Source organism: Dipteris shenzhenensis, chromosome 14, assembly GCF_047967505.1.
Source record: "Dipteris shenzhenensis isolate YYH24624 ecotype China chromosome 14, Dip_SZ_1.0, whole genome shotgun sequence".
Taxonomy (NCBI): Eukaryota; Viridiplantae; Streptophyta; class Polypodiopsida; order Gleicheniales; family Dipteridaceae; genus Dipteris; species Dipteris shenzhenensis.
The window spans coordinates 19,420,247-19,442,635 of record NC_141609.1 but is presented as its reverse complement, the minus strand read 5'-3'; the positions used below and the strand labels follow the sequence as shown (position 1 = coordinate 19,442,635).

Genomic DNA, 22,389 nt, shown 5'->3' with positions numbered 1-22,389 from the left:
CACTGTGACGGGAAACGCTCGTGGAACCTGCAAATCCTTGAAAAACATAGCAACACTCTTCGAAAATACGCACAAACTCTCAAAACTCACAAACGGAAGAGACAGAATAAGCGTGCTGGGTAGAATGTCCCCCCATAGGAGTGGTGCTCTCCTTCCACCTCCTATGTATTTATGTATATTTCTCAAAAAGCTTCCGAGCAAAAATCATACAAAAGCCTCTATGCTTTCCTCCATGCACCCTTTTACAAAAAGTCCATCCACCTTTTAGAATAGCTGGCTTTTTCTTAAAATAAAGCTTTTTCTAACTTTAGTTTATACACTTAGCCAAGCCACTAATATTTCAAAATTCAAATATGCATATATAAAAAATTAGGCATAAGTCTTATTCATCCCCGCATCACTGAAGTTGTGCCTATGCACCCAAAATATGGCGGATCATGCTTGCCAGATGCCATTGCCCGATCAATTACTCTTCCCTTGGATTCACACGATCAATAGTATTGAAATATTTCAAGCATAAGATAACCTTGGAATTAATCACCACAATCAATCAACCTTTGAGTATTATAGCAACGCGAAATCAATAAATCATAGATGAATGGTGCACACATGCGACACATACCATCTCATGGTGCACCTGATGCTACACATGAATAAAATCGTACGGATGGTGCACACATGCTACACATACCGTCATCGCGTAAGTGGTGCACACAATGCTACACACTCATATAGCCGCAGCCGTATATACAGCCATGTAGGAGCACACATGCATCACTACGGAATAACTATGTGACAAAAATGTTGGATCTCACTAAACTAAATATTGAAGGATTAAATTAATGTAATAATTCCAATTCTCGTAACACTTAGGAAGGGGATAAAAGGAAAGAAAGAAAAAGAAGAGCCACAAAATATTTCCAAGAAAAGTGCCAAAAATCTTCGCTATGTACCAATTTTGAAATGTGAGTGTGGTCCAGTGTTCATAGAGAAGTTTTACATTTTTAGAGTGAGACTACAACTTTCCATCTTGTAGGTTTTTCATGAAACTTTTCAAGTTGTAAAACGATGATATAGCTGGGTTTTATGGATTTTTGAAGTTGCAAAAAAAAAAACCTATCTAGTAGACTTGAAACTTTGCAATTTAGGGGCCTTTACACATCGGCCATTCCTCGCCTGCAAAGCCCCTTGACCTGCCACATGTTAAAAAATCATGCAGCTTGTTATTCATGCCACCTAGACAAACATGGGTGCTCGAGCAGGACCCCCCGGCCCAAGCATATGGGTGGGCACTTTCTTAGTGATCGTCAGTTGTTGCTAGTGTGACTAAGGGAGCTTATGCTTGGCGACGTTGTGTGACACATATATAGAAAGCTTATTGCTCATATACTGGTGGTGTGTGTTGAGCAAAAGGGAATAAGGGCAGTTGGTTACATTGCCTATTGCATGGCCAAGCGAGAAAATGCATGGGTAGGGATTGAATGGACAAGCCAAGAATAAAGGGTTCTGCATTTATTGCAATGAGGTGCATTTGTCTATGTGGTTTAGGGCTAACAGGGTTGTAGAATGGATGCTGCGGGTTCGAATCTTGACATGTAAGAGGGCATTCCCATGGTTGCGAGATCAACATTCTTGACTTTTTGATTCTCTTAAATTGGAATTTCCAATCCTTTCACCATGTTTCCTCGAGGTGCTGTTTTCGGATAATTTATACGAGAACTCGGATTTCCTACAGTTTTGTGACATTCCAACCAGAAAGAACATCTTGTTTCACTTGAGAATTCATTTTGCTACAATTAAAAAAAATCACCAAACATAAAGTATGGTACATTCTCACGCAGATTTTGATAATTGAGGCTGCAACCTCATAAACGTTACTCTAGACATCGTGGGAATGCCCTCTTGGGCGAGGCGGATAGGGGACCGCTCATGATGATGGATGTCCCCCATTTTGTACAACCAAAAGCCTAGTGCCAAATGGATGCCATGGACGGCATCGCTTCTTCCAAGCACGCGAAAACAAGGTAGGGTTGGGGACTTAAAAAAATGAATAAAAATAATTTAAATAACAACAAGCCGGCTTGTATTAAACGAGGGGATGGCCAGTCCCAAAAGTAAGACCATATGCAAAATGGGGCCAACTCAAGGGGCTATAGCGCCCATGGCCTACCCTGCATAAGTAATAGGAACCAACCCTAAAGCTTGAGACCAATCTCCACAAGTGTATCTCCTACTAAGGTGTCCTTCTTGGCCATGAACCCCCCCGATCCCGCAAGTTCTCCTTGCGGTCACTAAGCAGCAAAGGAAACCTTAGCGTCCACGGCATCAACTCTTGAAAGACCAACCAATTTCTCACAGACCAAATAGCCATGAGTCGGGAAGCTCACAAAAGGGCCAACAGCTGGCCAGAGTTGACTAGAGTCGAACCGTTTCCCCCAACAAAGCCAGGTACCATTTCGCTCCCAACACAAAGCCCGCCATTAAACTAGTCAAGTAGATCGTCCTCCCTAATCTCAACCACAGCTCGCGGACTAACAGACATTCCCAAAACAAATGTCGAATTTTTTCCTGTGCCAAACCAGAAAGGGGATAGTGTGGGCTCAGCTGCAACCATTTCGCCAACCTACTTCTGACCAGAAGCCATCCATGCAAAAGCTTCCACAGCAGAAATTTAAACTTTCCCTCAAGTGAAGAGTTCCAAGTCTCCTCCAACTGCGCTCTCCACCAGGCATGAGTTCTGCGCAGCTTCTAGACTGAGTTAAAGTCACGGGATTCCATCTGCCTGAGCAATAGCACTCACTCTATAGCACACTGTGGCGGAGATCTTGGGAAGAAGAGTCCTACCAAACTCTCGAGTGGGTTGGGGACAATTTGTCAGTGCGGGAGGAGGCGGGAAACCCACACACACAACCCCAAGGAAAAGAAGAGGGAGGACAAAATATCTACAAGAAAAGTGCCAAAACCCTTGAAAAGTAGAAGAAGAAGAAGAAGAGGGCAAAGGTGAGAAGGGTTTAGGGTTCTAGTACCCTGCCACCCTTCTTCGTCGTCTTCTTCGTCCCCCTCATTTTGTTTCTTTCTTCTTTTCTTCTTCTTCTTCTTCTTCTTCATCTGCTTCTGTGCGTGAGAGCTTCGTGAAGAAGCTCCCCCGCCCCCTTCTTCTTCATCCTGGCTCCTTCCAAACCCCCCCCGGCTCTCCTCCGCACCTCCCTACGGTTGAGAGCCTCCCCTTCCCTCGCTTCCCCTGCTCCTCCTCCTCCTCCTCCTCTTCCTCCTCCTCCCCTCCCTTCTTTTAGCCCGCAATCCCATGGATTGCTCCCTTCCTTCCCCTGCCTCTCCCCTGGCTCCCTCTTCCGAGGTTTTCATTCCTTCCGCCCTCTAGTTGACGCCTGCCTCCTTCATCCCCTCGATGGCCGTTGCTTTCATTCCGCCCCGGTTCTGCAAAATCAGGCGTCCGCATTCGCCGCTGAGCCGCTGGAGGAGGAGCGCGCCGCTGACGCAAAGCCGTTCGAGCAAGGCGGTTTCGCTGGGGGAGTCGGAGGCGAGGGAAATGCGGACGGGAAGCCATTTCAACAAGGGGGTGCTCCTGGGCAGGCTGGAAATTCTGCGAAAGCTAGCGCGGATGCTGCGCCTGGAGAGGTTCTTGAGATAGCGAAGCTTTCCATATCTGGCGTTCTCATTGACTCCCTTGCTAAGCGCGGTATAACAACGCTCTTCCCCATACAGGTACGTGTCACTGTTATATGATCAGATGCATTTGTCTTCAGATTTTGGGTTTGTGGAGTGCCCTCTTCCCATCCTTTAATTTGCCTTTCTCCTGCATACTTTGTCTGTAATCAGCTGCCAATAAATAAGTGTCCTTATTATTATGCCCTGAATCCTCTTGATACAAGGAAGGGTTATGGAAGATTTGTTCCACTACTCGATGCAGTTTCTTTGAGTTACAGTAGAGCCGTCGGCACTTATCTTTTGGTCATTAATAATCAGGTAATAATGTGCGATGCACCTGTCATAAGTTGACAGAGATTAGCCTTGTGTTCTTAAATGACCACACGTCCAGAGCACGCCATTGTTAGTTATCGCATAGTTATCAATAATTTCAGGCATTCCTGAGTGAGACTCAGGTATGAGCGTTACAATCTACGCGTACCATAACCAGGCAATGCCATTGCCTTACTCATAGCACCTTAGCAAAGGACACAAGATCCCTCTCTACAAGGCTATGTCCAAACTGCGGTCCTGGCCACTCGTTTGCAAGTATTGATGGGTTGTGCCTTATCTTATTGGTTTATATAAAATTTTCAGGGCACGTGATCAATGTGTTGGCTTAGCTTCTCTTTCTCTCTCCGATTTTTTCTTAGTGTGGCAGTTTTTGTTCGTGGGAACGTCTGAATCTCCAAACCATCGAAATCCATATTATGTAAAGTGGCAACAAAGCATGTTTTCCGTACACATTCCTAGATAGGAAAGTTCACACAAAATGTCGTGGTGGCTGGTTGCTACATGGTATTCATGCTTCCAGCTAGGAAAGTAGACTTAGGAACGTTGAGGTCTGTGGCTTGCTATATCGATGTCTCGGTTGTAGTGGGGGGTGTGTTGCAGTCTTAAACTCTAAGACTGGATCTAGTATGTGCCATTATTTTAAACTCCCTTGATCATACAGCATGAAACTCTTAAAGAGCCTGCCTTGATCTTGCAGCAAGGAGAACATGCGTTTGTGTGTAACATTTGCAGGTATATGATTAATGCAGTAAAGTGAGCTTTAAGGCTATGGATGGGTGGTTGCAAGGTCGACCACTTTTAAGGTATACCATTAGCTCAAATTGCCCTTGCCCATCCCTATAGCCTCAAATCCACTATGCCGTAGCTCTGCAATGATTCGACCTGTGGGAAGGTTTGATGTTTGGTTGGCTCTGTCAGCTGGGAAGAACAAGGAGAGGCCTGGACTTGGAAAGGAAAGCCCCGCTTGATGTATAAGTTAGGTGAAGAGAATATTTATCCTAGATTTTCTTTCGCAATTGAGTCGTTATTTTTCATGAATGCATCTTGAATTAAGGACTACGTTTGTAAGTGGATTGGGTGTAGATGCTTGCTTAGAGGCTCCACCCATTCAATTCATCGGTATCTGGTATTTTTAATCTCATAGACACTTTGGTCTTTTGAAGACTTTCTTTCTTTCTTTCTCCCTCTACGCGTGACTCCCTCCCCCTTGTCATTCTGTTGTAGGAGATTTGTTATTGCAAAGATATTCCCGGATTTGCCAGAGTTAGTGACTTGAAGCTTGGGTCAAGCATTTTGTCACACGTGCTTCTATTGTCAGAACTCCTTACATGGCTTTCTTCCCTCTACGTGTGTCCCCCTCCCCCTTGTCATTTTGTCGTAGGAGATTTGTTACCGCAAAGATATTCCTGGATTTGCCAGAATTAGTGACTTGAAGCCTGGGTCAAGCATTTTGTCACACGTGCTTCTATTGTCAGAACTCTTTACATGGCTTTCTAGACTCCTCTTTACATGGCTTTCTAGACTCTCTTACTGCAATTGTGAAAGTCTATATGAATTTAGTTTGCTGCAGCTTTTGGGTATTGAATGGATGTGAATACTTATTTTTGGAGTCTATTCTTATTACAGAGGGCAGTTTTAGAGCCTGCGTTGAGAGGCCAAGATCTGATTGCTCGTGCAAAGACTGGAACAGGAAAGACTTTGGCTTTTGGTATTCCAATGTTGGATCGTGTCATACGGGAGAATGAGAAAATGACCAGGTCACATAGTATACTTTGTTTTGTGTTGAATGAAAAGTTCCAATGTACGGGATTACCCAGGTAGCTTTTGTGGTAAATCTGTTTATTAATTGATTGTCCATGAATCTTATCTCAACAGGCGTTTTGGAAAAGCTCCTTTGGCTGTTGTGTTGGCACCTACACGAGAGCTTGCCAAGCAAGTGGAGAATGAGCTTAAAGAGTCAGCCAATAGCGTGGAAGTTATATGTGTGTATGGTGGAGTCTCTATTGAGACTCAGCAGAGGCAACTTCAAAGGGGAGTAGATGTAGCAGTTGGTACTCCTGGGCGTATTATTGATCTTCTTCAGCGTGGATCCTTAAATTTACGGGAAGTCCAGTACATTGTGCTTGATGAAGCAGATCGTATGCTAGCTGTTGGATTTGCAGAAGATGTTGAGAAGATTTTTCAGTATCTTCCACCTCAAAGACAAAGTATGCTGTTTTCTGCGACAATGCCTGATTGGGTGAGAGGTCTTGCGAAGAGATATCTGAAGGATCCCCTTATAATTGACTTGGTGAGTGAGTTACAAATCCTTGCAAAATTAGCAAGCGTGTGACATGTATGACACTGAATTATTTCTGCTGTCCTTTTCACACCTCTGCATCGTTTGTGGCAGGTAGGGCAGAATGATGAAAAATTGGCGTCAGGTATCAAGCTGTTATCTATCTCCACCTCATTGGTGGCAAAGCGCTCAATTTTGGGTGATTTGATTGCTGTAAGTAAAATTTTCCTAAGAAAAGGCTTGTTACTCATAACAGTGTCATTAATTTCCCAGAAAATGTGAGGTAGATTCTAGTAGGTTGCTATATCTAATTGGGAAATGGCCTTCCTATACGTGGCAGGTTCATGGCAAAGGCTGCAAGTCAATTGTTTTTACTCAGACCAAAAGAGATGCTGATGATGTAGCTATGGGCTTGGCTCGGACGATGGGTTGTGAGGCTTTACATGGGGACATTACCCAGTTTCAAAGAGAGAAGACTCTAAAATCATTCAGGGATGGAAGAATTTCAGTGCTGATTGCAACAGATGTTGCAGCACGTGGTTTGGATATTCCAAATGTTGACCTGGTATGTGCTTTTAATTGAAGTCATTTGTTGTCCATCAGCTTTGTGCTTTTTGAATGCGCTCAATACATTACTTTTAATTTTCTGTTTAAAGTTTCAGTGTGCTTCCCATTCTTTGCTGATGTTTTGGATCTGAATAGGTGCTGATATTTGGGGTTTTCCCTTTGTTGATCTTTACTGCCACTTCCTTTTCCTTATTCTGACTTGTAATTAGAGTGCTAATTCTGAATTGCAATTAAAGTGCTAAATGTCATCCTTCTTGTGGAAGAAGTTCTCCAGTCTCATAAAAAGGCAATAATTAGCTATATTTTTAAGGTCACAACACACGCATGCGCATGCATGCGTGTGCAACCGCAATTTCTAATTATCCCAATTCTTATCATTTCACATTGTGCCAGTTGAATATTTGTTAAATATTTGTGACCCAAATTGCCCCACATGCTCTACAAGCACTTACAGCATTTTAAAGTTTTATTAACCTATACTACATGAAACTTGGAGATGTAATTGTTTTGATTATCCTTATATATTCCAGGTTGGAAAACACTGTACGGGGTTATAGTCTTGCCTGTCTGATGCATGTGTTGTCTTATTATGTTCTGCTTGTTGAGTGGACTTTTGAGCGTTATGTTCAGCTTACATGCACAAAGTATATCATATATTTATAGTTTTTTGGGATGGCAGAAACAATTAAAGCACAATGTGTTTGTGAATCAATCCTCTGGAAGAGTGTTTAGGATATTATCAGCTGATTCTTTGCGCTGGATCCTTGCAGGTCATACACTATGAGGTTGCCAACGATCCTGAGACATTTGTGCACCGGTCTGGACGAACAGGCCGAGCTGGCAAGGAGGGTACTGCTATACTCATGCATTCAGAGAGTCAAAGACGAACTCTTGATTTACTCGAACGTGAATTGGGGTGCAAATTTCAGAGTATAGACCCCCCTACTGTTGAGGACGTTCTAAGGTCTTCTGCTGAAATGGCAGCCTCAAAATTGCAGAGTGTTCATCCTGGATTGAGGGACATCTTTCTTCCTACAGCTGAGAAACTGCTGTCAGAGCAAGGGCCTGCAGCACTTGCAGCAGCAATAGCTCACGTCTGTGGTTTCAGTGAGCCTCCTGCTTCACGCTCATTGATTTCTCATGAAAAGGTCGGTATACTTGTTTCATGCACGAAGAGTAATATTTGCTGAATGCTAGACTAGAACTTGCTTATACATGTTCATGACAAAGTTATGTTTTCAATCTTGCTATGTTAGAAGCAGCTAGATGCATCTTCCACCCATAAGTATAAGAGGGAGACCTTTTTGAGGAAGTATTGTATGCCATTTTGGCTCGTATAGATTGCATTTCTACCAAAGTATTCCCCAACCATTTTTGGTTCTCGTCAAATATAATGCTGTGTTCTTGAAGTCGTAGCTGTTCCATCTTTTTTGGTCTAAGGTACTATTCAGTGAGTAACCCTTTTAAGTGTCACATGCAATATCACTATCATGGCTTTGTGAACAAGGCAAAGGTCACTAAGTCTGGTGATTTTATTTTCTTCTGCTTGATTTGGGTCTATTTGGACTAACTTTATACTTTATTTGGGTCTTATATCTTGATGATTCAGCTGTAAGTTTTCTTACATATCAGTGGAAATGGTTTTCAACTTTATGAGGGACTCTCATGAGATTGAAACTGCAAAATACTGCCGACAGAAATGCAGTACGAAGACTTTGTATAAATAGATGCTTAAGTATGTGTGGGTGTGTGGATCTGTATGTGAGAGCATATGTTTATACTGTGGTCTACACCCACTGTTTGGTGCTGATGACGTCAGTGGGGATATCAACGTAGCTAGTCCCTGCTATGCGTGATGGAGTTTATGGTTTTCAACCTTACGAGTGACTTATCATGAGATTGAAACTGCTCTATGTTGTGTTTTTAGAGGATGAGTTTGTGCATGTTCCTGGATTCATCTAGATATAGGAGCTTAATGTTCCCAATCTGGAGCTTTGTAAGCTTCATCCAGAAAGCAGGATTTGCTCTATGTTTCAGCAATGACCCAGGAGTTTCTTTCCCATTGATAGAGTCAAATAGGATTTATAGATTAACATGATATTTGGAAAGAGTTTTCATTCTTTGTATGTTTTTTATCTTGTAGGGGTTGATGACCTTGAAGATCACATGTCCGGGAGGGTTGCCTATCGTCTCAGCTGCCGCAGTAACACGGTCTATAACACAAATATATCCAGCTGCAGCAACTAGCATTGGCAGGGTTTGCATGCTAAAAGAAAGTGAGGTTAGTTGCTCTAGGTTGCATGCTTGTTATGTTTCAAAAGCAAGACTGATATGTGTCCATCTGCTGGATCTTCCAAACTAGGAATCTTATGTCCTCCTTTGTTTTGAAGCCTGTTTTTCTGCATACTCATTCCTGAGCATGTGCTGTTGCTGCAAAAGAGTAAACTTTGGAGTTACTTGTTTTGTACAGGTTGAAGGGGCTGTCTTTGACCTGCCGGAAAAAATGGCAAAGGAACTTCTCTCTATGAAGATCCAGTCTGGAGAGATCTTTGAAGCTCCAAAGAAGGTTGAAAGACCTTTTTTTTTGGTTTGTGGGGTTGGTTGATCAGGATTTTCTTGGTTACTCTGAATATTGAGTTACGGTTGTTGTTTTGCGTTACAGTCGTGTTTGGCAAGGCAGCTTTGTTCTTTGAGTATTTTAGCATGAGTTTTTCAGTGATCATGCTAAAAGATCATAAGATCTCCTATACCACAGCTCTGGGTCTGGTGTAAGATTTTGTAGTCAGCATACGGGATGGCAAAGTTGGTTTTGAGTTTTCTGCTTGGGCTCACTCTCATTTAGTCAAGACGGCACCTGGCTTTTTCAGTAGAGTTATGGTTGGCCATACATTGCCAGATTTTAATCCTGCATTTTCTAAGGTGCCAAATTCGTTTAATAGTGAACTTCAGATTCTAAGTTCGATCAGTCATGGTAGCAGGTCTGAAACGTCTCTATTAGAAAGGTTTGAGTGTAAGTCTGTAAAGTAAAACATAATTGTTTTCTGGCCTTACAGAAGATCAAGATAAGTACATAAGGACTACCTAGCTAACTGTCAATCTATCTATTTACATGAAAAGGTGCTAGTTGATTAAATATGAGCAAATGCACCCCTACAGATAGAAAGACCCAGCATCAGCAAACTGCAACAACTTAAGCAAATGATATGAAGTGGAGTTTTGTCTTTGAATCTCTTGCTGCCTAAGCATTTGTCAATGCCATTTGGTTTCTCTTTGCTTGGGGATTACAATTATGATCGAGGGTTGTCTTCCGTACATTGACTGCTTGGACACCAGTCTCTTAATATTTTGGGAAAATACAATTGTTGATTGAGACAGAGTCAAGTTGCAGTGGGTTCTGAAGATATGTTCCTGTTTTCATTGGGTGTATGCAGCTTCCTAGTATAGTAGAAGACCCTTTTGCAATGGATAGATTTGGCCCACAAAGAGGTTTTGGAGCACGAGTCAATTCAGGTGGTTCTTTTGGAAGCAGGTTTCCCTCTGGTTCTGGTGGCAGCAATTGGTCCAGCAGGCCTTCTAGTGGTGGCAGTGATTGGTCCAGCAGGTCCCCTACTAGCTCTTTCCCCACTGGTTCTGGTGGCCGTGATTGGGCCAACAGACCACCTCCTAGTTATGGCAGTGGTGAATCCTCCAGCAGGTTTCCATCGTCTGCCAGCAGTAACTGGTCTAGCAGGTCTCCTTCTGGGAGCGGCGATTTTTCAAGCAGGTTTCCTTCTTCTGGCAGCAGTGATTTTTCAAGCAGGTTTCCATCTAGTTCTGGCAGTGGTGATTTTTCAAGCAGGTTACCTTCTTCGTCTAGCACTGGGGGTAGCAGTGGGGACAGGTACATCTTATTTTATTTTTGAACTGGAATTTAGTTTTGTTTGTGTTTGAGGGTTCTTGGTGGTTTTTCTGTATGTTCACATGCATGTGTGCCATTTCCTCTTTCACCTTTAATGTTTGTCAGCAAAGAGGTCATAAGATCTATGCCTGTGAAGCAAGCTCATAGTGTGATTGTTTAAATGTGCTGAACAAGGCTTTTCAGAAAAACACAAGCCTTCAATAAACCTTGTGTTTGAGTTTTCTGAGTTATTTCAAAGTGAAGTAGTTGCAATGTCTGTCTATCAGGAGATTTGGACATTGTTTTAGCATGAAGGCAATGCAAATTACACATTTACTTTCCATCAAATATACTGTAATAGGGATTAAAGAGACTATTTTTTTGGGGGGGGGGGGAGTGCGGGGGTTGACCTCCGAACATATGCAACTCGTGTGGTTAATTTATCTCTTCAAGATTGTTGTGCAACTAGGGGCACCTAAGCTAACTAGTATTGTGAAACGTCTAATCTAGCTTCTCCCACAAATACATCCTCTTGCACATAGTTGTAAATGTAGGCATAACAGCATATAAGCTTTTTAGAAATGTGATACCCCATTGGGGTCAAACACGGATTGGATGTATCCATTGAATATGGGTGAGGTGAGAGCGGGAGGGGGCTGAGGAAGACCAAAAGGTACAAAAGTGCTCTTTAGTTGTTATGGGTGCCTTGCGTTAAAAAGGTTTAAGATAGAGTGGCATGAACAGTGTGCAACCATGTATCATGATTTTTTGCTGTTAGTTGCTGAAAGGGCTAGGGTTGACCTCCTTATTTCCATATGTTTAGGATTTACCAACTAGACTAATGGAAAATTTGAAACACCCCCCCCCCCCCCCCCCCCCGCCCTCCCCCCGGGCCTGTGCACCTTGCCCCAAATATTCTTATTCCTTTCTTTGAAGGCGGCATTGACAATCCTCAATTATAATCATCACAGCCACGACCAATCCTCTACCATAACCATCACAGCCATGGGTCAATAAAGCTACCAGTCCGTGTTACCACTCTATAGAGAACCCCACTAGGCCATACATAAGGTTAAACATCAGGTGCCAATTTGTAGCTAGGTGTCAAGCTTAGCCCCTATGTTGGAGGTGGTGGCCTTCACCCCTCATTTGCATGGGTATGGTCTAAGAGCAAGGGGAGCGTGTTGTTCGACACGTGTCGATTGGAGGGAGTAATCTCATATGCAATTGTGTGTGTATGGGTACCTTGAATATAATAGACTTGAAGACTCTCCAGAGACATCCCTCTTGGGACATTTTGGGGGCTCTGGAGGCTACAGCTTGGCTATGAGACGGGCGTGGGACCTCGAGAAGAGATCCTCCCTGCAGACTATGCAGAGCCAACATGTTATCAGAGAACAGATCCTCTTTGCGGACTATAAGCGTATGGTCTAAGAGCAAGGGGAGTGTGTTGTTCGACACGTGTCAATTGGAGGGAGTAATCCCATATGCAATTGTGTGTGTATGGGTACCTTGAATATAATAGACTTGAAGACTCTCAAGCTTGAAGCCTCTCAAGAGACATCCCTCTTGGGACATTTTGGGGGCTTTGGAGGCTACAGCTTGGCTATGAGACGGGCTTGGGACCCCGAGAAGAGATCCTCTCTGCAAACTATGCAGAGCCAACATGTTATCAGAGAACAGATCCTCTTTGTGGACTATGCGCGTGCTGGCTGTTGTGTTGTTGACACGCGGTGTATTTGGTGAATTTTTTGGACTGTTCCGGCGGAGATCTCGTGATTTGACGTGCGGACTATGCGCGGGCAAGCTGCTGCGTTGTTGACGTGTGGTGGATTTGGCAGATTTTTTGGACTGTTCCGGTGGAGATGTCACGATCCGACGTCGGATTGAAGTGCTTCTTGGACTAAATGTGCAACAAAAGCAGTCCTTGATTATCCGACACGTCTGTCGCTTTGGCGGCGGTTATCCATGGCAGATTGGTCTGTATTTGGTCAACGTGGACTTTGGGTTACTATGCCTCGTGTGGTATGTCTCACGTGGCCTTGTTTGGTTGGCCTAGCCTTGATTTGGTTGTGGGCTGCCTTTGTCTGACCAATTGTATTCGGGGTTTGTCCATAGGGGGGTGTTGGAGGTGGTGGCCTTCACCCCTCATTGTGCGTGGGAATGGCGGCGGTTATCCGTGGCAGGTCTGTATTTGGTCAACATGGACTTTGGGTTACTATGCCTCGTGTGGTATGTCTCACGTGGCCTTGTTTGGTTGGCCTAGCCTTGATTTGGTTGTGGGCTGCCTTTGTTTGACCAATTGTACTTCGGGGTTTGTCCATAGGGGGTGTTGGAGGTGGTGGCCTTCACCCCTCATTGTGCGTGGGAATGGTTTGAGAGCAAGGGGAGCATGTTGTTTTGACACGTGTCAATTGGAGGGAATAATCCCATATGCAATTGTGTGTATGGGTACCTTGAATATCATAGCCTTGAAGACCCAGTAGAGGATCATCCCTCTAAGGATTTTTGGGGGGCTCGGGAGGCTACAGCTTGGCTATGGGACGGGCTTGGGAACCCGCACCCGAGGCTGCCATGTGGTTCCATCTACGGAGCCCACACCCTAGCCATAAGAGTTTGGATTATGTTGGATAATCCCTGAGCTAAAGGTCTAGAGTTTCAGCGTCGAGCTCTTGATAGCAATAGGAAGCCATAGTGTCCCATATCATCATGACATGCATCAATGGTGTTATGCACTAGGCTCTACGAGCTTTCACTAAGGTGCCCAAGATCCACAATGGTTGATTCCTGAAAAATGGGAGCAAAGTCTCTTATGTAGACACGACCTTTATAGTTATATTTAGTAGGGCTTTAATTTTCTCTCTAGATGTCTTCTAAGACGCTAGCTACCGATCGTTAGCTACAAGACGACCTTCCTCTCCAATACTTGTTACGCCTATGTGTTATCTCATCCAAGTTAGGTGAAGACTAACAAGGGTTTGTTTGGGACGTAGCGCACGCACGCGAGCGCACACATACATATACATATGCATATGTATATGCGTATACCTATACGTTCACACGTACGTACGTACGTACGTATGTACGTGTGTGTATTTATGCATATATACATACATGTGCGCACGTGCGTGTGCATCCACGATGCTCTCATCTCATCAAGCTCCTCTACCTCAACTACACTGGCACCTAATTCAATGCGTATAAGTCTATAACAAAAGTCTGTGATCTGGTGCCCTATGGCATCAGTGCATGCTGCTCTCTGGCCTGTCGCATCAGTATGTCTCTTCTCATCCCTTCTGTGTGTCTGTGCGTGAGAGAGAGAGAGAGAGAGAGAGAGAGAGAGAGAGGAAAACATGAAAACCAATAAGTACATCAGCTTAGGGAGGGTAGCTCCCAGGGAGTGCATAAAGCAGCTCCATTTATTTAGAGTACCTATATTATGACTTGGAAAGAAACATAATCGGCCATACATCAAGTTTAAGACTGAGAGTCTTTTGGCTTGGATTTAACTCTTTAATGAGTGCTACACCCTCACGGTACACTGCCCATTTTCCATAATTCCTTGCAGCCTTGACCTTAGCTAGTTCTGTTGCCTTATTTTTCAATTGATCTCGTGTAAGTTCTTCAGCTATCCATATCTTAGTTCCTTTCAGCTTGTAGGATTGTCGGAGAAGCTTGACTCGTAGATCTCGTGAGTTAAGCGTAATGATAGCATGACCTTTAGACTGTAAGATATGAGTTGCTTTGGGTTCATCGTCATCATCAAGAGCATCATCCTTATCAACTGTCCAATCAATATTAGGCATGGTTGCTTTGATATGTGCTAAGGTGTCGCTGAAAGAGTCCTCCTCTTTGCACCATCCTTTGGGGAGTCCCCCTATTCTAACCTTCAAAGCTTTATCATGCCTAGCTGCATGTTCTTTAATCTCTTCCTGAATGTCAGCCTTGTTAATCTTTGCATCGAACTCCACAATCACTTCCTTCTTTGCGGTTTGTACTTAGTGTGAACTAGGTCTTTGACTGCGGAGACTAGCTAGGGGGTAGGGGGGGAAGCCTTGTAAGATTTTACAACCTCATCGATGACTACCTGCTTGCCATGTCCTTCTAGAACCTGAATTCTAGCTACTGCATCTGCCAATTGCATCTTTAATTCTCTTACCTGCTCTTGTAGATAAAAAATCTGTTCATGGTGCACAATGATGGGTCGGTCCAAACCTCCTCGTAGGTATGCATGTGCATACGGAGAGGGTGTCATAGTTGCAATGGGACCTGTTGCTTGAAATGATTGGGGTTGAGGGGGGAAGACTTCGAGGAGAGGCTCGGCCATTCCTTGCTGGCCATATCTTTTGCTGCCCCTTGGCTGAGCTAACCCCCTAGCTGGGCTGGGGGTTCAGCCCAACCTAACCTTGGGTTGGGTTAACCTCTGTCGAGTTTCGGTTAGGTCAGAGTTAACCTAGGTTTGGTTAATTGGTGCGGTGCGTGCTGGTGGAGTTGACGATGGACGGTGACGGGGTTGAGGTGACGGGCGACGAGGTTGAGGTAACGGGTGATTGGTGAGGCTGAGAGAGAGAGAGAGAGAGAGAGAGAGAGAGAGAGAGAGAGAGAGAGAGAGAGGCTTTTTGAATTTGCAGAGGGAGAATAATGCTTATTAATTTGCAGGTTTTTCTCTAATGCTTTATGAATTTGCAGAGGGAGAATAATGCTTTATTAATTTGCAGGTTTTTCTCTGGAAAATGTCTTGCTTGTGGGCAATCTGGACATCGTGCAGTGGAATGCCCAAATAGGGGGACATAGACTCGTCTAATTTGATGGTTAGTATGTTAACTTTGACTTCTGTGAAAGGATATTAATAGTGATGTTAGTTGCATGCTTGGTGGATTCCTTGTTGGTTCCAAAACCATGTCAACTTCGTTTTCTATTTGCACTGAGATTTAAGCCTATGTTGTCTTCTATAGTTTGTGAATGTGACGAAAGCGTGTAATGATGATTGGTCTTCTCGAAAGTCCAATGTTTTGCTAAAGAACAGATGGTTAGTTTGATAACTTTAGACTTGCTTTCGGAAGATATCAATAGTTGTGCAAGTGCATGTTTTGTTGATTGTGTTGCTTTTTGATTAGCCTTCTCCTTTAGTGCTAGCCTTTGTCATGGCTGAGTCTGGCCTTCACCTCCAGAGTGCCGGCAGAAACTCAGTACGAAGACTTTGTATAATTGGATGCTCAAGTATGTGTGGGTGTGTGGATTTGTATTTGTGAGAGCATATTTTTATACTATGGTCTACATCTACTGTTGGGCACTGATGACGTCAGTGGGATGTCATATAGCGAGTCCCTGCTATGCGTGATGGAGTTTATGGTGTTCAACCTTATGAGTGACTATCATGAGATTGAAACTGCACTATGTTGTGTTTTTAGAGGATGAGTTTGGGAATGTTCCTGGATTCATCTAGGTATGTTGGTTCCAAAACAATGTTGGCTTTGCCAGAATAAATCATGCATGTTTTGTCATTGTTTGGAGCAGTGATGATTTTGTTAGCTCTCTTTTCCTTCTCTTTCGTTTTCTCTTTTGTTTTTATTGTAGAGTTTGTCTTTAGAACAACACAAATCTGAATTTGTCCGATTTGCTATATTCTAGTCTTACATGGTATATTTTGTCATTGTTCGGAGCAGTGATTTTGAGTGTGAACAACTCACGTAGTAGTGTATCTTCAGGCTTGAGTACGGTGTTGATGGTGTTGTTATCGAATGGGCACGATGCTTAGCTTTTGTTTCAGCTCTGTTTATGAAGGGATGTCATGAGGGTGCTTGTGTAGTAATTGTTTTTTTATAACAAGGACAATCGTTCAATTGGTCTTGGGTTGGATTGTGAATCAAAGATGAAAGAGCAAGGACGAATTATGGGTCATAACCCTTTTGTCCAAGGAACTAGGAGAAGCAGTCGCTCAGAAATTGGCGAGACAACGTGCCACCCCATCTATTTGTGTGTTGATCCACTTAGGATTCAATTAAAACCTCCAAGCTATAACTAACTTAACTAGGCATGAGTATCCTTTTTGGCCATTCAGGCATAGTAAACCTATGACCACTACCTAGCCTCTTATTTCTAATTGGAGACGACCGTCTAATGGGATCTATTTTGCATCACAAACACTGTAACATCCTCCATCCCTGAAGAAGAGTTGGCATCCTCGGCAACCTATTCCACTTTCCTGTGTAGCATTCTCTTTGGAACGATCATTCCACTTAACCAGATGATACTTTAGCTACAAGGTTTGTTGAACATGGATATAAGTTTCTACAACGCTTTTCGCATTGCTTTGTCTTTTTGTCTTTGACGTAGAATATCGCAGTTTTGTATCAAGATTACGAAATGATGCCCTCCAAAAAGTATATTGTGCTGACTTGTGTCTGCTGCCTGATATCAGGCCTATAAAGTGGCATGCTGGCTGCACGATGTCAGGCCTGTTAAGTGGCCCAGCCCCTTGTTCTGGCTGCTTTCTTGTGTTGGCCTTTCCCTAAGCCTAATGGCTGATCTATTTCCAGCCACATACACAGCCCTAAATATGGGCTCACTAGCCTGATTTAATTGTTACAACACCACATTCATCTTCTCAAACAGTACACCTACTTTCATTATAAGTACAGAGATGAGAAACTGTCTGCTGCTGCTTTACGGGAGAGAGTTTTTACAATGTCAGACTATATCTTGCAACTGGAGAAGGCTTGTAAAAATAGTATCTGGTTAGATACAGTCTCTTTGAACTGACATTATAGTTAGTTATGGTTCTGAGAGAGGTAGCTCTAGGGAATTTGGATTTGTAATACGTCAAGAGAATGTTTTTATAGTTGGCCTTGAGTGTACCACAGCTACTTTTGGGAATTATCCCATATGCAGTTGTGGCACATTAGAGGACTCTCCATTGAGAAGGGAAAAAATTCTAGACGTCTATATATTGGACAAATTGGTGTGGGCCTTGATTTGATTGACCCCCACCCTGGAGCTTGTCTCTACTCTGGACTCTGCAAGTGCATCTAGTGATTTGTAGAATAAACGAGGTAAATACCCTGGTTTGCATATTTGATGTAGATATGGACCTAAAACCATATAGGAACAGGCAATGAAACAACAGGTCGGACATTTTCTCCACATCCTATAGTGACATACCAAATCTTTTCTTTGATCTTGGGGAATCTCTTTGTGTCTTGCCTCTTAAGTGGGTGTGCAAGGGTGATTGCTATATATATATATTTATATGTGGACTTGTCTGTCAATTAAGGTATCATTGGTGATCTGAGAAAGCGATGCTTGTGAATATGGCACTTCTAGGAAGTTAGCTCCCAGATCTTCTGTTACAAATCCTTGACAAGTCTTGGAGCCCAAGCCTGACATTTGTAGAGAATTACCATTTGCATATGGATTCTTAGTTCTGAAATCCAGATGTGTGATATCTTGCATTTACTTTAAAGGCTAAAATAGTGCTTTCATTCCCCCAATAATTCTTCTTTCCATGCATGCATTCCATTTGTGAACTATAGACTCCAGTATTTTTATAGTGAACCATATCCAAATCTTTTTCCTCAAATGTGAAGGCAACTACAAAATTGTTATGTATTTAGTACTTGTTGTGCTGGCCCAAGTACACTCTGCAGTGTTTCAAAATTTTTTTGGAGTAGCTTCCTATCTTTTTGGCTGGCTGTTCCAATAGATTTTCCAGTTTTCCTCTGCTGTCCACATATCTTTCTCTGATGTGTGCATAGGCTCTGCATCGTAGGAACACATGTTGTCCATCTTCTACGTGCCCTGTGGGGCAGATTTTGCAGGTTCTTTCCTCTCTGGGGATCCTGGGTCTTGCCCACTTGCCCCTCTCGACCTCTAGATCATTGGAACTGGTTGTGATTTTGCAGGTTAGATGCCTTTTGAACATTGCTGTATCTTCCCTGAGGTATTTTTGAATTCCGTAGCTGTCCATTGGGTGAATTACCTGTTTGTAGAACTGCTTTTTTGCCCCCGGGTCATCCCTGAGAGAGAGAGAGAGAGAGAGAGAGAGAGAGAGAGAGAGCACTCTTGTTAAGTCTTTGTCTTGAGTCTGCAGGTGTCACGAAGGCGCTCTGCAATTTTGGTGCACGGCTAGATCTATGATATCCCATTGCCTTGCAATCCTGGTGCTTTACTTGGCTATAATGAGCTCTATTTAGCAGGTTGAAGTTCCCACAGAATTGTGTTCCAGAAGCACTCCACACATAATTTTCTTGAAAGGATGATGTAGAGGGGTCAATCTGCACATTTTTGGTCACTAAGCAAGGCTGGGTACCTTGCAGACTTGGCATTCCCTGAACATCATAATGTTATTGTACAGATTGTTGGTTTGTGACACTATATAATGCTGATGATATTATGAGAACCCCCCCCCCCCTTTCCCGAACTTTGCTAGCTGTAGAGAAGCTAGATTTCAATGAGTTGAAATCTTAAGATAATAAAGGTTGAAATATGGGTGGGGGTCATATTTGTCAGTTTGCCAAACTGATAAATACGTAATTTGTAAAAACTTGTGCGCTTGTTCAGTAAGTGCTTTCATTTAATGGAGGTTGTCGTCGTTCTTGGTTGCTGACAAAAAAGGCCCTCGAAATTGCATTTCATTCGCATGGAAGGTGTAAATCTCTCTCTCTCTCTCTCTCTCTCACACACACACACACACACACACACACACACATGCACATTTGGGAGCTCTCTGCATTTTATAGCAGTTTCAGTAGTTTGTGTGGTTTGCCATTTCAGATATGATGTTTTTAGTCTTCACCGTATGAGACATGTTTTGTACCGTTTTGGCAAACACGCCAAGCTCCATCTCTAATGCCACCATAGCAAGGCTTTTCAAAGACATTTGCATTTCCTAACTTGACATAACACACAACAGAGGTCATGTCATATATCTCTGATACCACCTTCAGAGTCAAATTCTGCAGGTTTGAAACTTTGTGATATGGTTTTCTAGTGTTGGTAAGGAGTAATGACCTTTTACTGAGGTTGGTTTCACAGCAGCTCTTCAATGACAACCTTTGAAAATACTTAAGAGACTGGAAACAAAGAAAGGTTTGTTGAAATCTAGAGAGTTAGGGAGCGGAGAAGAGAGGGGGGGGAGAGAACCTTTGAAAATACATCCCGGACTTGGGAAGGGGAGCAAGAGCTCCCTATCAAGCCCCAATTCTACCGCGACCACTTCTTGAGAGTATCAGAGGAGCAATTCATTATTAGACCCTAGTATCTTGAGGATAGAGAAGTCTCCCTTGAACTGAGGATTACCATTGGTCAAATGTGGGTTGAGGATTGAGGTAGGGAGAGCAACGGCAACGGATCTGCACGCTGTATATGCTGAGGACGAACGAGACAAAGGAGCATTTTCTTTGTGTTTGGCCAACCTATTGTGAGATCCGGAGGTGTTACCATTGCCTCTACTTGGAGGGGAGTGGCTTCGATCTTGTATCACGACTATCCATTTCCATGACCAGGTCTGTATTTGGGATCTATATGATAGAGATGGGTCGACACAAGGAGACAATATTGCAACAGATCAAAGAGCAACAGGAGATGGCCAAACCACCACAAGATAGTCACTGATCGAACAACACGATGCATCACAAACTTCTATAAATTTGAGTCAACCTCAATACATAGCGGAGTGGAGGAGCTAGTAGACATAAGAGCTGTTTGGATTAGCATCCAACACAGTACCATTGAGAGAGGGACACAGAGACCACATGCAAGACATAGAGTGCCCAAAGCACATTCTATTGAGCTCTGACCTATCACAGATTTTCGCAAGAGGAACCGATAGAGACAAGGAGTCAGTCTAGATATAACCACGAGAGTTCATAGAGCAAGGAGACAACGTCCTCCACTGCAGCGCGAGAGCACAAACACAAATATGAGATCTTCGTAGCTCACCAAAGAGCCATCACTGTCTGTGCCAAGCTTCGGTTAATGATTTTGATTCTGAGTTCGAGCGTTGAGTCTGACTTGTTTTCAGCTTGTATCAAATATTGGATAGATTTTGCTTCAGCCCATGTCTACTTTGATTGTGGGCCCGCGAGGCCTCCCGTGGACATTAACCTCTCTCTCTCTCTCTCTCTCCCCCCCCCCCCCCCCCCCCCCCCCGCCTCCTCCTCTCCCTTGCTCTCTCTAGATTTCAATAAACCTTTCTTTCTTTCCAATGAAGTTGGAGGAGAGCTAACCGTATGACCGTATGATACGGTTGATAGGGGGGAAAGCCAAGTTGTGTAGATATGCGTGTCTACCATGTGTTTGCCCCGCTCTCTTATTGTCGTTCGGATGACTCTAGTGCCAAGCTCGGAAGTCTCCAATGAGGTAAGTCCTAGACTCTGTGGATGAATATCATTGTCTGAAAGATGGCATCAACTTGGAGAGGTGTCATGGCCAACTCTACCTGCACACTCTCATGTGGGACCGATGGCTTACATCGAATCATCTTGGATCCCATTGTCACTTGTAGTTGCTCGAAACTCCTTTAGTTTGTCATCTCATTTGCAGAAGGGTGTTGCATACATGGCAGTCGGTCGCACTAGATTCGAAAAGTCAGCCCTTCGTCGGTGGATCCTAGAAGTGCGCCAGGAGCCAATGTCGCTTTAATCTAGCCAAAGGTCTCGTTGAGCTGTGCATGGGTTGCATGGGTCATTGTGAAAATGGGTCTTGTGAAAATTGCTCCCAAATATGTGTACGATTGCAATATCTCCATTGGCTCGTGAGGCGTTGAAGACCATAACCTTGGTCTTCCTAAGGTTGACCGTTAGGATTCTTTGTGTGCAGAACACGTGTAAGGCTTGAAGATCTCTTTGCAACCCCTCTTTTGAAGATGATATAAGGACTACATCATCATCGTATAACAATATCTGTATGTGGAGATCACCCAATAATGAACCCTTGCTGCTTAGGCAGTTTATGAAGGATGTGATCTCATCGATGTAGAATCCAAAGAGAGTTGGTGAGAGAGGGAAGCCCTGCTTCACCCCAATCGTGCTTCGACCCAATCCGATAGATCGCCTGGAGCATGGACATTACCTCTGACTGGCTCAGCTCATCACACCTCAGATCAACGTCTTTGGAGTCTGCATCTCTTGATCATACGTGGTCGTGGGACATTGTTTAAGGCCCTCCGAAAGTCTACGAGACATGTGTAGACTTTTTTGACACCCCTCAGAGTGAAAATGTGGTCTAGAGTAGAGTGATGCTTCTTGAATCCTGCGTGCCCCAGTGCTCGATTCCCTTGTGCCTTGGTCTGACTGTTGATCTCCCTCCCTAGTACCGATCCATAGATCTTGGCCAATGTGGTCAATCATGAGTGTGCAATCGTTCCCAATGTCCATGGGGTCTCCTGCTTTGTGTATTGGTACGACAGTGGTGGTGCTCCATGCGCGGTGGTGCTCCATGCGCGCGCGAGAGAGAGAGAGGGGGGGGGGGGGAGAGAAGGGGGGGGGGGAGTCATATGTGAGACCTTTTCGGATTTATGAGACTGGTGACCACTATTAAACTAAACCAATAGTTGTCTCTTACATCGGTTGAAATCCTTACAAAATTGAAATCTCTTAGAGGGGTTGAAATCCTTACAAAACTGGGAGAGGTAGATAGTAACAAAACATCCATGGAATTCATCTCAATA

General features: G+C 43.7%; 1 protein-coding gene across 1 annotated transcript; it reads left to right on the top strand.

Moving 5' to 3' along the window:
* Positions 1-3,135: 3,135 nt before the first annotated feature.
* On the top strand, positions 3,136-19,323 carry LOC147894307 (DEAD-box ATP-dependent RNA helicase 3, chloroplastic-like; the record flags this gene model as incomplete). The annotated part of the gene is made up of 11 exons (XM_087385278.1): positions 3,136-3,723; positions 5,626-5,756; positions 5,875-6,289; positions 6,392-6,490; positions 6,618-6,842; positions 7,615-7,992; positions 8,988-9,125; positions 9,315-9,410; positions 10,276-10,724; positions 15,440-15,532; positions 18,811-19,323. Coding segments are annotated over 10 exons (2,595 nt in total), but the record flags the coding sequence as incomplete, so codon positions are not given.
* Positions 19,324-22,389: the final 3,066 nt, after the last annotated feature.